The 15,674-nt window shown below is 36.9% G+C and overlaps 1 protein-coding gene across 1 annotated transcript in view; it reads left to right on the top strand.

Moving 5' to 3' along the window:
* Obi1 (ORC ubiquitin ligase 1) overlaps positions 1 to 11,545 on the top strand; it is a 44,759-nt gene extending 33,214 nt beyond the window's left edge. Inside the window, exon 6 of the mRNA XM_010622374.2 lies at positions 8,645 to 11,545. Within this exon, the coding sequence (XP_010620676.1) occupies positions 8,645 to 10,181 (1,537 nt within the window). The 3' untranslated portion in view covers positions 10,182 to 11,545. The remainder of the gene's footprint in view (positions 1 to 8,644) is intronic.
* Positions 11,546 to 15,674: the final 4,129 nt, after the last annotated feature.

Below are 15,674 nucleotides of genomic sequence, written 5' to 3'. Positions count from 1 at the left end.
GGGAGAGAGAGAGAGAGAGAGAGAGAGAGAGAGAGAGAGAAGGGCCAGGGATTTAGCCCAGTGGTTCTGCTGCCTGCCTGTCAAGCGTGGGGGGGTCCTGAGTTTGATCCCTGGTACAATCAGTCAATCTCAGAGAGAGAGAGAGAGAGATGGATGCATGGATAGATGATGGTACCACTCCAGAGGATTTTTAAATATGATTTGTCATTAAGCAAAGTCATACTCTTTTATACTATAGAGATTTGTTTTTAAAATTATTATATTTGGAGGAAAATGACCTCCTTTACTCCCTTTAGGAATGTAAAAAACATGAACTACCATGTCATAAGGATATGATAAAGATATGAAATAGCATGAAAGATTAGGATCCCTAATAATTATAATGTAGACTCCAAGGGGGATCTCTTTTGGGAGTAGGGGAACAGAAAATTAGGGCACTTCTGTGTGGAGTTAAAGTGTATATATTTACCTCATAGAATGGAATTTGTTCCACAGTAAAAACAGTAGCCTGTCTCAGACCGTGCAGAGTCAGGAGGGTATGGAATTAAATATCTTAATTTGAACAGCTTTCCCCAATGTGCTGCTCAGACAGGAAGGAAAGAAGCCATGGAAATGGAGGCTAATTAATTACAATTTCCAAACAAAGGCCCAGAGACCAAGTGTCAGTCACCATAGAAGCTGGGAAAGGAAACAGTTAAGCATGTCTCCTTGTAACCTCTGCTTACACCGCATAGAGGTCAGCCCATAGTAGAGACTTAGCCACTAAAGAGACTGGTCTGTTACTTCTTCTCTTCATGTGCTGCCCCACACTCAGCTCATTTTTATTAAGAATTTCTAATTTCAATATCACTGTCCTTAACTATAATTGCATGGTTGATTTAATAAAATAAATACAAGATAATGTATAACTATATTACTACACCTCGTGTGGTGTTTCACACTTGTAACCCAGCACTCCAGAGGCTGAGGGAGGAGGGCTTGAGAATTCAAGAGCAACCTTGGCTACATAGTGTTTTCATGGGCAGCCTGAACTACATACCAAGACCCTGTCTCTAGAAAAATTATATTACTAATTTGAGCTATTATTTTTAAATCTTACTTTCCATATGAAAACTTGCAAAGCAAACCATACCTTGCTTTTTAAGCTTTATGTAAGGTAAGGTGTTGTACCTTGAGTTTTTTTGGGGGGAGGATGGAAGTATGAGGAATTACTGTGAGGTCTTGATTCTCTTGCCACATCCCTTTAAATCTTTGTCTTTAAGGGGGTGTGGCATTTTTTTCTTGCAGATTAAAGCACTTTCTGTTTTGTAATAAAACTAAGGCACAGCATAACTTAGTTTGTATTTTTTTTTATCACCCTAACTAAACCTTAAGACAAGTAACCTGTGAGATATTTAGGTCCTAATTTTTTTTTTAATCTCACCTAAGAAATGATCATGTATTCTTCCTACACTTAGCACATTTAAATGCAGTACTAAGGATCTGTGGAAATTTCGAATGTCTTGAATTTGTGCTTAGAACTTAATAGTTGTTTGATTAGTGTTTATTGACTTGGTAACACATATCTGTATAGTTTTCTAATTTCTGTGTTTTTATTAAAAAATATATGTACTAACACGTCAGTGCTAATTGTATATACAGATTTCCTGCTTAGTAAATATTGTTTGCACTTTGATACAGTGTAATAAGGACTGATGTTACTTGAGAAGGAATTTTATACTTAGTATGGTCTCAAACATGGCATTTGGTATTAGGAAGACTTGGATTCTAATCTCGTTGCTGCCACATTATCTACTTTGTAACCTTGAACAAGGTCTTTAATCTTCCTAAGCTCTCATTTCCCATCTTAAAATAATAATGGATCTTGATTCATAAAGTTCACATGACAGTTAAATGAGTAATACACATCAAGTATATAGGAGTTACTTCAAGTAAATAAATAGTTGTGGCTGCTGCTGATCATAGTATCATCATTATTGCCATTGTCAGTCATTTATACCACTGTTAAAGATGTTGTAATTACTTTTGTTATGTTCCAGCCAGAGGCTCACTTTGCTTTTTTATTTAACTTATTTTAGTGCCAAGGAACAGAAATTTTCAAAGAGAATTTGTACCAATTTGTTCTTTCAACATGCCTCATTATAGAACATTTGTGGAACCAACCTAGGGTGGCTCATAGACAATACTTGTATGATTAACAAATTCTCCAGAAATGTAGCATTTTCATAACCAAGACTGTAGTTTTAAAAAAAGAAAACTTTTCAGTGAACATTGTCAAGTCATATAGCTCACTAGTAGATCAAAATACATGCTTTCCAAAGCTTCCCTACTAGTTTCAAGGCAGGATGCTTTTTCCTTATGGTCCCAATTCACACACAGGAATGAAATAGATATGGGTAATGTGCAAAGAATGCATAGGAAGGAGGTGAGATATAAAAGATACTGAGGCATTTGAGCCCTCTCCCTACCACCAGATACAAGTTTGCATTCCTAGTCCTGGTTCTCTCTGACCTCCTTACCTAAAGTGTATCCCCTTACCCACCCTGTGCACATACACACACCAGTACCAGGACTTTTGTTTTGCATTTCACTCTATCAAAACTCATATTCCTGATGAGCTCATGTTACAGGTTACTGGCTTAAGTTCTGTGTAATCAAAAAAGGACTTTGCCAACTCAAGGAATCTAACTGGTAGATTATATTTCAGGAAAATATATAAGGTGTGTTCAAAATATATCATAAATGTTTAAGCTTTTAAAATTATTACAATAAAAGACATTACCATTAATCCCCCCTCAGAACATTTCCCCCCTCACTGTGAGCGCACTTATCTCATCATTCTTGCCATTTTCTGATGCAGTTCTGGAAATCTTCTTTCATGAATGTCTTTATGAGATGTGATTAAAAATAATGCTGCTGCTAAATAGCATCTAACAGAAAGACAATCTCATACAAACATTACATTGTGTCCTGATCCACTTTGTTCACTAGATCTGGCACCATACAACTTCTGGCTCTTCCCCAAAGTGACTGAGAGGTATACATTTGGAAATGAGTCTGGACATTGAAGCAGCCACTACAGTGCAACTAAAGAAACTCACAAAAGATTTCCAGAACTGCTTCAGAAAATGGCAAGAATGATGGATAAGTGTGTTTGAAGCGGGGAGCGGGGGTATTTCGAGGGGGCTTAGTAGCACTATGTCTTTTACTGTAATAATTTTTAAAAATTTAAACAGCACATTTTTATCAGAACTAGGGAAGGGAAAAAAACCCAATGGAATATTTACTGCTCTCTGTTTAAAATAAGAAGATACATTTTTAATATTTTTAAAAGTCAGTTAATGGAAAGATACAATTATAGCTATGTAGAGAGATAACTACAAAAACATCTAGTTTATGAGTGGATCATACTTTCTGAGGGTAGTTGTGGAAGTTCTTTAAACAAAAGTTGAGATTCACATAAATGTATTTGGTTTTCTTTCTTAACAGCCATTACTGTGATTTAGGTAATCCACATTTCCATGGTTGTTCAGGACCATAAAAATGACTATACAGGCTAAAACTGTGCAAAGCATTCTTAATAATCAATAAGACAAATTTCAATTGCTCTTTGGCCTTTAGCAATTTTTCTCAAAACATTAGCAATTACTGTTTTTAATGTATCTGGATATGAAAGAAACATTAAAACTAATATTTAGTGCACTAATGTTTATACAGTACAACTTGAAATATTTGCAGCATTGAGATTTTAAATGTTTTTATTTTGTGGAAACATGAGAATATTTGACAAGTTAAGGGCATGTTTAGGGTGGTATGGCTGTAGACTCTAAGGAGAATGTTTGAATAGTGCTTGTCTGTAATTTCCTATAGACATCGTCTCTTCATCAGAACTGCTTTTCTTGTTTTTGTCAGTAAGTTTGTCTCTACTAATTTCTTCTGGCATATTTAGAGTCTCTTGAATGGACTTGGATTGTTTCAGTATTCCAACATTCAGCTTTTTCTTCCATAACTGCACTCAAATTTAATTCTAATATGTCCAAAATGAGCACTTTTAATTTCTGTATAACACCTTCATCTTTGATGGCTAGTTCTGTCTTTTATCTATATTTTGAAATGTCCTGTGAGTCTTCTGTTGGGAGACAAAGAGACAACAGTTTAGCACAAACACAGTGACCAATCACTGACTGACTTTGAAAGAGGTGACCTGACTGGTTATAACACACATCTTTTATTTGTATAGCCTTTTGTGAACTGAAAAGCTAGAAGGCTTACTTTATGCAAATATAATTAATACAGTACAATATGGCAACTGAAATTTGCACCATGTTTGTTGAGTGATTAATGCTATTTAACTAAAACAAGGTAACAAATTTGTGCATATTCGAATCATGTTAAGCAAAGGCATCAGCACAGAAAACCTGTCACATAGGGCAGACCATAAAAGTTGTTCTAGAGCTAAATGTTGCTTTTGCTTTTACTATTACCTTATCTAGGAAGTGAAAAGATGAAATTAAAGATTCATGAGGAGACAAAGAGGCTCACTTGTCGTGTACCCGCTTGTTCCTCAAGAAGGACACTGAAGTGTGGTAGGCTTGGCAACTCTGACTTGAGGCACTCATTCCTTTTGTTGAGGTTGACAACTAGAGAGGTACAGGTTTCACAACTGGTTGATAGCAGCGTAGCCCTAGAACTTAGTTCTTTTGATACCTGGTTGAGATGTTTATTTCTTACTTTATGTATTTTCCTCTGTCCCCCTTCAGTAGTATCTTATTCCTTCTATGTAAGGAGCAATGAAAAAATGTTGTCTTAGGAAGTTTTTGTTGTTTACAGATGATCTTATTTTAGTAACAATGCCTCAAAGGTCAGATCATTGGGACTTTCATTTCTCTCAATTCTCGTAGCTGCCTTTGTACCTTTTTGGACAAGGGGAGCACTCTCCTTTTTTCTCATCCAGTGTGCCAGTTAATACTGCAAGCTGAAAAATCCCTTAAGTTTCTGCTAGATTCTGGCAGAATGCACTTCCAATATCAGTTGCAGCTCCCAAACTGCTCTACAGTGTTTCTCTGGCATAATGAAGCCGTTGGCCATCACTGCTGCTTTGAAAATCAAAGCTTTTTGGTCTCTAATGGAATGTTTATAAAAATATTCCATTTTGAAATTTGCTTAGGAAAAGGAAGTGTGGTAAGTGATATTAGAAATCCCTCCGGCTTGCTTTGGCATTGCTTCATTGAATACTATCTACCCTGGAAATATCTGGAATTCATATGAATAAGAGGGTATTAAAACCCAAAGACAAATAAGCTCTTCATTGCCTTTTTTTTATAGAAGTATAGCATCACATACATATCCCTATTATTTCTATGTGATACTGCCCTTTGCTAAATTTAATATCAATATATCCTGGATAAGCTAAATTTAAAAAATCTTCTAAAATGTCAAAAGTCTCTTATTTGCAGTCTTTTACTAAAGTAAAAATGGAAGTTTTTTGGATGGAGCTTTATAGAATGTGATATAAGAGTTATACTGTGTGTCAGTCTGTGTTGCTTCCTTTTGTGTCAGTGAAGAGAGTAAACAGTGAAATTATGAAACATTTAATTTAGTAATATAGTGATGGTCATAAAATTTCCATATAGAAGAGGATCAAAGCCTGTTAGCTTACTTATTCTGTGTTGTAGCTCTGTCTTAATGTAGGGCACTGATGTATTTTAAAGTAAGAGAATGACATTTATTCAAGAAATATTTAATAAGAACTGCTATATACCGGGAATTACTCTAAAGACCTATTGGTATGTATAGTAAAGTCAGGCATCCTGCTCTCTTGGAGCATCCATTCTAATAAGGGGAACCAATAGCAAGTTACATAGGCTGATTCATTAATTGATCAGTTCTATAGCTTTCACTGTACACTTCTGTCAGTTTGCCCCAAAGCATGGGTTACTTAGTAGCAGAGTAAAATGGTCTGATCATTTAAATTATTACAAACCTAAAATGATGGAACTTTGGGGAGCCAGAGGCAGTGGATTTTAGAAAACAGCCAACTCTCTCTGTGACTTGTGCATACTTGCCTCTCTCATGTGCACTCTTTCACTGACCTTTTGGTTAGCATGGCACATCACAGTTTTCTTTCTGAAGTAACACAAAAATGTGTATAGGGACATCATTGATTTCAACACAGAACCCTTTGTATTGAGTCTTACAAAAACACAGTTAAGAATAGGAATGTGACTTACTGGTAGAGCACTAGCCTAGCATGCACAAGGCCCTAGATCTGATCCCTAATTATACAAAAAAGAAAGCCAAAAAGTATAAGTAATTTAAAGAACAAAACAGAAGAGACATGGTAGGAAGTATCGAGATAGACTTTGTGTAAATGGGGAGGGGATCTGTGACAGGGGTTGGGACCAAGGTGCAGACAGGGAAGTAAAACGATTCCATATATATATATATGTACTATTTTCCCAAGATGAATTGTAATTATTATGTATGGCAAAGATGTGCCTACAATTTAGAAAGAAGTATAGGGATAAACACAGTATTTAAAATGACATTATGTTTGAAATTTCAAGCTAAAACCTGGAACAAGAAGCTGCTAATATTTGAGAAATCATTCTTCTTTTATCACTAATCTTTCCTTATGTAGGCCTCTGAGTTCCCAGTTATGTCCTTTGATAGCATCATTTGATTTAAATCATTTGATTTTTTTCATATGAAAATATTTGTATTATAAAAATTATACTTAGGAAATGGAAATTTTATCTTGATAAGCAAATGTAAATCTGACACTTTTGCCATTTGTGTTAAATATACTATACAGTTTTTCCATTTAAAAATGTGGGTTATTTGATTATTTGAGGGATGTTACAATCAAGAACTCAAACATTTTTGTCAAATCCACTCAAAAGTCTTTGCGTACTTTTTTTAATGTTCTCTTGCAGAATTACAGCTGTATTAAGAATTGCATTTACAAGCCAAAACATTTTTAACAAAAAGAAAGAAAAAAACTCTTATCATTTAATCAGATACTCATAGCAAACTTTGCCTTTAAATTGGGGAGGGTTGTTAATGTAGTTGCTTTTGTTTTTGTTGTATACCTATGGTTTTTGTGTTTTAGAAGTTGGAGATAGTGTGCTCTCTCTGGGAGTTTAGTTAATTGCTGTGAGTAGATCAATATACAACAATATGTCTTTTAGAGCCCTTTCTAATCCTGGGATTTTATGATTCTATATTTACTTTTGCCTCTGCTTTCTTTTATTAGTGAAAAGTGAGTGGGGACCATGCCGGTTCTGAGCTGGGAAGTAAATCGGGTCAGGAGTTTAGGAGGTGATGAGCATTAAATGGCTGTCTACAGTATGTTGCAGTTGACTGTAAGAGGCAGATACTGTGGGCTTCTTATGCTCCCTTATATTTTTTTGAATAATACTTTTTTAGTTGTAAATATTTTTTATAATTAGGTGAAAAGAAAAAAAAACAAAGATAAACACAGATTTTACACATTACCTTTTCAAATACCTGAATTTTTAGAAATGGATCAGTATGCAAATCATCAAAAAGGAGATTGATTAAAGCTCTTGAAAAGAATTAGGCAGGAAGTAGAATTACATTTCATGGTGTTAGAACTAAGTTTACTGTTTTGTAGGAAGCAGTTTCCTGAAACAGAATTCTTCTTAGTGGCAAGATAAAATTTTAAGGTAGATATTTTATGGTCATTAGAACTGAAACAATCTTATTCATGTTTGTGTCCCCAGCCCCAAATATACCAGCCCAACCTATACTAGGTGCACAAAAATTGTTTTTAGAGCTGAATCCAGTACCCTTCTTTATGCATTAATGGAAAAAAAGATAATATGAAGTAAAATAGTGCGTTTTTATGTGTTCTTTTAAGTCAGTCTAAAATGTTCCCTTTCAGAAAATATAAAAATGTTTTTATGTGTAGTATATTGGAACCACAAGCACTGACTTTGTGTTGCAAAGTTGGAGAAATGAGATTGATGTCCTACACAGCTGTAAAATGCCAAAAATAAGTAGAGCCGAAATGAATTAAAGCCCACTGCTCAGAAAGGCAAAGGAAAAGCTTCATATCAAGGGTGGCTATAATTGAAAAGGTCCAAATAAGTATTTAAAACCACCCCTCTCGGGACTTCTAAGATTTCTGAATTTCAAATTGGTGTTTTATGTTTGACAAGGTGACATTGTATAAGAAATGTATTGTAAAACACTGCTGTACGATAGGAAAATGATTGAATGTAAATATTTCAAGATGTGGACCACTGTTCAAATGTTATCATAAATCTTTGCCATTGTTTTAGGGGATAACTGCATGCATATATGAGCTGGATTGAAAGAGCTAGCTCTTGGAAGAGAAATCATGAGTGAGTTTCTGCCTTCTCCCACTGCTAAGTCTTATCAAACCATTAAAATGACCTGTTAGATCTGTGCTGTTATTACAATATGAATATTATTCATACATTGGTGGTGAAATCCTTTTTTGAAGATACTACATCTGGCATTGCTTTAGTCTTATTCACTAAGTGGTCTGCAGTGTCATTATGTGAAATTAGAATGGACTGAGATAGTTTATACTCTTAAACTTTGAAAAAGAAAACAGCTTCAACTATATGATTAACTATGCTTCCATTCTTTCTAGATTTGGAAGGTTTACAGTTGCTGCTCTTCAGTCCAAAGTAGAACAGTATGAACGTGAAACGAGTCGCCTCAAGAAAGCCCTTGAACGAAGTGATAAGTATATAGAGGAACTAGAATCTCAAGTTGCACAACTAAACAATTCAAGTGAAGAGAAGGAAACTGTGGAGGCCAGTTGCCAGAGAGCACTTTCTGCAGATAGTAAGGCGGGTAGTGAGGAAGATGTGGCATCAAACAATCAGGGCGACAGTGCCAGAAAGCAGCCTAGCTCATCCACCTCCAGTTCTTCTAACCTGGCAAAACTTTCCAGCAGCAGGCTCTCTGACACCAACACTGCAAGACAGCAAAGCACCAGCAAAACAGAACCAAACTGTCCTAAGAACAAAGAGCTATATCAAAAACCGGTAGAAATAATGTTAGATGTGACAGATACAAGTATGGATACTTATATGGAAGGAGAGTGGGGTAAGAAGCCAAATAATTGTGTACCCTACAAAGATGAAGAGCTTTATGATCTTCCAGCTCCTTGTACTCATTTATCCCTTAGTTGCCTTCAGTTAAATACTCCAGAAAATAGAGAGAGCTCTGTGGTCAAAGTAGGAAGTTCCAAAAAGCACTCAAATCACCTCAGAAAATTGGTGTTTGATGATTTTTGTGATTCTCCAAATGTTTGTAATAAAGATTGTTCAGAAGCTGATATAAGTGGAAATGAAAATGAAAAGAAACCAGAATGTTTTGCTTCTCCAAAGACAGGATTTTGGGATTGTTGTTCTACAAGCTATGCCCAAAGTTTGGATTTTGAAAATTCAGAGGGGAACATAATAGCAAACTCTGTTGGAGAAATATCTCCAAAATTGAGTGAGAAGTCAAGCTCATGTTTGTCCAAGAGATTGAATTCTATTCGTTCTTTTGAAATGAACCGGACAAGAACATCTAGCGAAGCATCAATGGACGCTGCCTACCTTGACAAAATCTCTGAATTGGATTCAATGATGTCAGAGTCGGACAACAGCAAGAGCCCTTGTAATAATGGTTTTAAGTTAGTGGATTTGGATGGGTTATCAAAGTCATCTCAAGGCAATGAATTTCTTGAGGAACCTGTTAAATTGGAAGAAAGAACTGAGCTTAAGCTGCCCAAAGGTTCTCTAACTGCTGATCAGTTAGAAAATGGAAATGATTGGAAACCCACTTCCTTTTTTCTCCTTTCTCCATCTGACCAAGAAATGAATGAAGAGTTTTCACTCCACCCCACTTCTAACCCAGAAACAAATGAAATCAAACCCCCAAGCTGTTTGTTTCAGACAGAGTTTTCCCAGGGTGTTTTGTTAAGCAGTTCACATCAGTTATTTGAAGATCAAAGGTTTGGGTCATCTTTGTTTAAGATGTCCTCAGAGATGCACAGTCTTCATAACCATCTTCAGTCTCCTTGGTCTGCTTCCTTTGTGCCTGAAAAGAGGAATAAAAATGTGAATCAATCAACAAAAAGAAAAATCCACAGCAGCCTTTCCAATGCCAGCCCGTCAAAAGCAACTAAAAGTTGACTTATTAGGAAGTTGTCATTTGTGTTTTGTCCTGAAAAGAATATAAAAGTTTCTAAAGTTACTTTTTTCCTTTCATAAATACAATTTGAATTGATAATCTTTAGTCAAATGTCAAGTCAGAATAGTGGATTCATCTATGTCTCCACTGAATCTTTTTACATCATTTAGAAAAGACTTTTTGATCTTTGTATTTGGGGATCTTTCTGAGCGAAGGAGGAATGGAGAGAGTTGTTTGTTTAATGAATACATGTGTCTGGGCTGGATGTGTTTTGTTTCTTGAATCTTGTTTTTGTTTTTGTTTTTTTCAGTACCAGGGATTGAACTCAGCACCTTGTGCTTGTGAGGCAGGTGGATACCACTGAGCTAAATCCCGGCCCTCTTGAATTACCAGATACTGCTAATGAGGCTTAGTTATCTTCAAAACTTGGGTTACTTAAATGAAACTTTTAATATTGTCTTTGCACTGATCATAAGACACTTGATTCTTTAATGCTTTTTCCAAGAGTGGAAATTATTTTGTATGCCCCTTTTTATTTATGTTTAGTGATGGCCTGATTTTATAAAAGGCTGTGGTGGAGAAATAGCACTCTGACCTTAGTCCAATATTCATTTACTTTTTCTTTAGGTTTTATGTATATGTTTGTATTTTTTTTAACAAGTGACTTGTCCAGATTTGTGAAAATGTTATGTTACTATGGAAGAATACATTTTTCTGTATAAAAATATTTGTTTTATATCAGGCAATTTACATTTGTGTTTTCATTTTATGTCAGGAAGTTTATATTTGCAAACTCATCTTATATCAGGTAGCTTATATTTGCTTTCTTTTTGCGTGTAAAATCAGAAATTGACTATACTTTGGAAGATATGGAGCAGATGGGTTTGTTGAAAGAGCTTAAACATCATAGTTTCACTGTTTCGGATATATATGTGCAAAAGCATCTTTGCCAAATTCTTCATCCATATATATCCCAGGGAGGTGCTTTTAAGTGATAAAGTTCTTATTTGCATGTGACTGTTCTTTGTGGAAACAGAATGCATGATAACATTTTTGCTATTCTATTTTCCATAAAAATGAAAAAGAAAGTTTCACTTGGCTAATAGACATCTTTTATGTAGGACATTTGTTTTTCTTAAAGAGTATTGAGGGGATGAGGATAGGTAAAAACTAAGCACAATTTGTAAATTTAAGATCTGAAAAAGCATATTATTCTAAACATGTTTGGTGTGCCTATGAGGCCTTTAAAAGTGGGGTTTGTATGCTAATAACTTGTTTATCTAATGTGCACTAACCCTTTTACATTAATACCATATTGTTTTACATTAACGCATGCTTTTTATGTGAATTGAATAAAGGATGTCATAAGCACTGTGTATTTTGGTGTCTCAGCTGTTAAATTAGCCTATACAGACTAGGGTCTGCATAGAGATTAAGATAAGTTTATCTAGGGCCAGGGATCTAGCTCCGTGGTTCTGCTGCCTGCCTTGCAAGTGCAAGGACCTGAGTTCGATCCCTGGTATACACACATACACACACACACACACACACACACACACACAAAGATAAGTTTATTATCTTTAATTGATTTTATAATACTGGGGTGGACCAGCTGTGGCCCATGTACCAGATCTGGTCTATACCTGGTTTTGCTTTAAAAAAATTAAGTCCAAAGAATATTTCATAACATAGGAAAATTATGCAAAATTCAGATTTCATCATTTCTGCAGTCTTACTGAAACACAGCTACACTCATTTGTTTACATGCTATCTATGACTCCCTTGCTGAATAGTAGCAAAAGATCATTATGTCTCTCAGAACCTAAAGTATTTACTGTCTAATTTTTTACAGAGAAAATTGCTGATCTTGGCTATAATAGACATTGAAGATTCACTGAAACCATAAAAGTATAACAAGTCACTTTCCTTGTAGTGAGAGTCATTCCCTCTACTTTTAGAAGTAACAGTAGCCAGAAAAACAACATAAAACATACTTATTTTGTCATATATTTTCCAATAATAGTTAAAATTTTTTGACATATTAAATATAGAAATCTAAAATTTTTCTGTCACAGGGTACATTGAAGGGTGCTATGGTCTGAATGTATGTCTACCCCCCACACCAAAAAAAATTCATATATTGAAACATCTCCCATAATAATAGTATTAAGAGGTGAAGCCTTTGGAAAGTGATAGATGGTGAGGGTCCTGCCTTCATAAGTGGGGTTTGTGCCTTACAAGCAAGGCCTGAGGGTCTTCACTCCCCTGTACCACACGGCACTGTGAAGGCATGGCAGGGAGGCACCATCTTTGAAGCAGAAAGGCCTCATCAGATACCAGATCTGGTGCCTTGATCTTGGACTTTCCAGCTACCACAATGAGAAATCTGTATACTTTATAAATTGGCTAATGTGTAAAGTATTTTACAGTAGTCCAAAAGGACCAGGACAAGATGCAAATGTCACTGTTAATTCTGTGTATAACCAGTACTGTGTCTTTTTAATCCAAATACCTATGTAGCAACAGTGTGTTGGAGTGTGTATGTAGCCTGGTTTAGTAACTAACTGAGAGAGCATCTATTGAGCCAGAGTATTTCTCAGCTGCTTAATTTCAGAAGCATCCCTCTATACTCCCTAAAATAGTATTTCATACCTTAGTTAAACCCATGCCGTTTCTGAGTTAACAGGGAATATTGTTCAGGACTTTATTTTAATCACATACTGTCATTCTTGCTCTTTGCCATAATCTGCTGTAACAAATATGGTAGTTTCATAGATTTTTCAGACATACCTATTCACAAACCAAACAAAACAACATTGAGATCAAATATTTTGCTAACATCTATTTCATCCCTTTTTCAAACCCTGTGGGACAACTAGTACTATTATCCCCAATTTACAGAAAAGCAAATTGAGAATTAGTGACCACACAGCTGGAATGGGGTAGAACTATATCCTGCAACTGGATCTCTGCCTCAAGTTTAGGCTCTTCCTCTCCTACTACTGTGCAGTTCACATTTGCCACCCAAGGATGGATGGATTTGAAATTTGCCAAGTATTTCTTTTTAAAAGTATTTTGGGAGTATTACCATGTTCTTTCTAGGTAATGTTTACTTCCTGCCTGTGCTACTTTTAAGTTTAAAGATTCACATCAACTCGGTATTTTTTGTGAATTTAACCTTCCCCTCCCTATTGGTTAGCTTCACTGAGGCTATATTAGTAAAAAATGCACTAGCAATTAATAAGCAGATGCTTAGTTCATGTTTTTATAAAAACAGCTTTTGATTGCTAATCATTCTAAAATTCTATCACTACGAGAATGTGGCAAGGGTTTTATTTATTGGGTGGGGGGGTGAGAAAAAATTTTACTATGTAGCCCAGGATAGCCTCAAACTCACTGGTCCTGCATCAGCCTCTCCAGTACTGGGATTACCACCAGGCCCTGCTTCTTTAGTTTTTATTTATTTTTTTGTTTTGTTTTTTGAAACAGGGTCTCACTATGTAGTGAGACTGACCTGGAACTCACTGTGTAGCCCAGGCTGGTCTTGAACTCACAGTGATCCTCCTGCCTCAGCCTCCTGAGTGCAGGGATTACAGGCATACTCCACCATGCCCAGCTGTTGCTTCTTTAATTTTTAAAAGCTATTCCACCCCCAAATTATAAGGCTTTTAAAATCAGATGACCTAAAAACTGAAAATTGTAGGCTAAGATTTACAGTCCCTAATTTTCAAATGTTTGCTTTTCTATCATCTCTTTGGTGTCTACATTGGTTTGAAACAACTAAAAGTACCAGTGAACAAGAAAAGAAGTGGATTGTATGATGTTTCAGGAATTTACTCTTTCTACATACTTGATTTTCAATTCTTCAGAATATGCACAAGAGTTTTTTTCCTCTCAGGATGTACCTGTGGCTGGTATTTGTAGAGAGGTTCAAATTGAAATGAGCAGTTTATGGTGTGTGGCCTATTAGTTTCCCAAAGCCTAGTAAGAAAGTCTTTCATGCCTATTTGTGGGAGTCCTGCAAGACAGCCTTTGCCTAGCACTATGTAACCTGATCCCTTTCATAATCCTTGGCAGAGAGAAAACCTTTTAAGCAATGATCTCAGAGTGCATAGTGAACATTTATTGCCTAATTCTCGGAACCCCACTCATAGCACATAAGCGTCTTATTAAGATGCAGATTTCTTTTAAGAATCCATCCGGAGCACCAGCTAGGGTGATCTTCAGTTTATGTGTCTGAAAACAAGTCTAGAATACCTTGAGTTGCAGCTCTCCACTTTTTGAAACAAAGAGATTGCTAGGTCTGCTTGCCTTAACAAAGCCCCGCATACATGTTAGTTGGATTAAAGGAGTGTGTAGAAGTGTGAGTTTTGTATATTTATAATTTGGAGTGAAGACACCCTTTTCCAAAGGACATGAATTTGACTTAGACATTTATGAAGACTTATTGTGAGGAAGGAAGATGTAATTATGGTTCAGTCTGATTCTTACATTACCAAGTTAAAAAAAAGTGTCCACCTTAGGGGTAACCAGCAATGAAGAGATCTGGTGGCTTCCTGCTATTCCTACTGGGTTCTTGAAGGACGAATAAGAGTTCGGCGCCGAAAAGGACATGTCGGTAGGCTAAAGCGTGTGCCTGTTCAGCAGCTATCTCAGAAGTGCCCAAGAACCCACATCCTAAAGTTAGGGCTCCTGGGCGGAAAAGGTCTCTCCCATTGCTCTAGCCCGAGGTTGCAAATTAGGCTTTACTTGCCTCCTGTCAGTCTCCCGCGGCTCTGGGTCCTGCCCTAGCTTCCCGGACCGGCGGCCTGATGGCGAGACAGTGGCTCCCTAGGCGCTGGAAGGCTTAGGAGGTGGCGGGGCTGGCCCATCAATTGTCCATTAAGCCGGGGTTTGCCCTCCAAGGGCTGGCGGGAGCAACCTTGCCTCACGCAAGAGGTCACCCTGGAGTTGAGTGAGGAGGCGGGGTCTGATCCACTGTCCTCGCCCCAGCCCCTTAGCACCGCCTGCTGTGCCCACCCACCGCCTCCTGCTCCCGGGCCGGGAGAAGAAGGACCCGCCTTGGCCCCTGCAGCGCGGATTTCCCGCGCTCTGGAGGGCGCGCTCTCTCTACTAGTCCATCCCAGGCCCCACTCGAGAGGCCTGTTCTGCGGTTTCCTTTCATTTTATTACCACTCTGGAAACCTAGCGATCAAGACTCGAAACCAACAAAGAGTTTTCTTTCCACCTTAACCTTGCACACAATCCTTTAACAAATTAATTAATCCTAATGAATTAACACTTCATTTATTTAAACGCGCTACAGTCCATGAATTAAATTTTCATGCAGTGATTAAAGGCTGTTAAAATATGCATGATTTCGTTAAAATTTTATAATAAATCAGGGCAATGTGTTACATGACAAGGCAACTATTTCCCAGTCCCTCGCAAGGGGCTTTGATTTGTGGGAGCGGCGGGGAGGAGGGGCTGCTGGCGGCGGCGCCGCGGAGCGGAGG

This window comes from Fukomys damarensis, unplaced genomic scaffold (assembly GCF_012274545.1).
Source record: "Fukomys damarensis isolate Sample0158 unplaced genomic scaffold, DMR_v1.0_HiC HiC_scaffold_6, whole genome shotgun sequence".
Lineage (NCBI taxonomy): Eukaryota > Metazoa > Chordata > Mammalia > Rodentia > Bathyergidae > Fukomys > Fukomys damarensis.
This window is presented reverse-complemented; position numbering and strand designations above follow the sequence as displayed.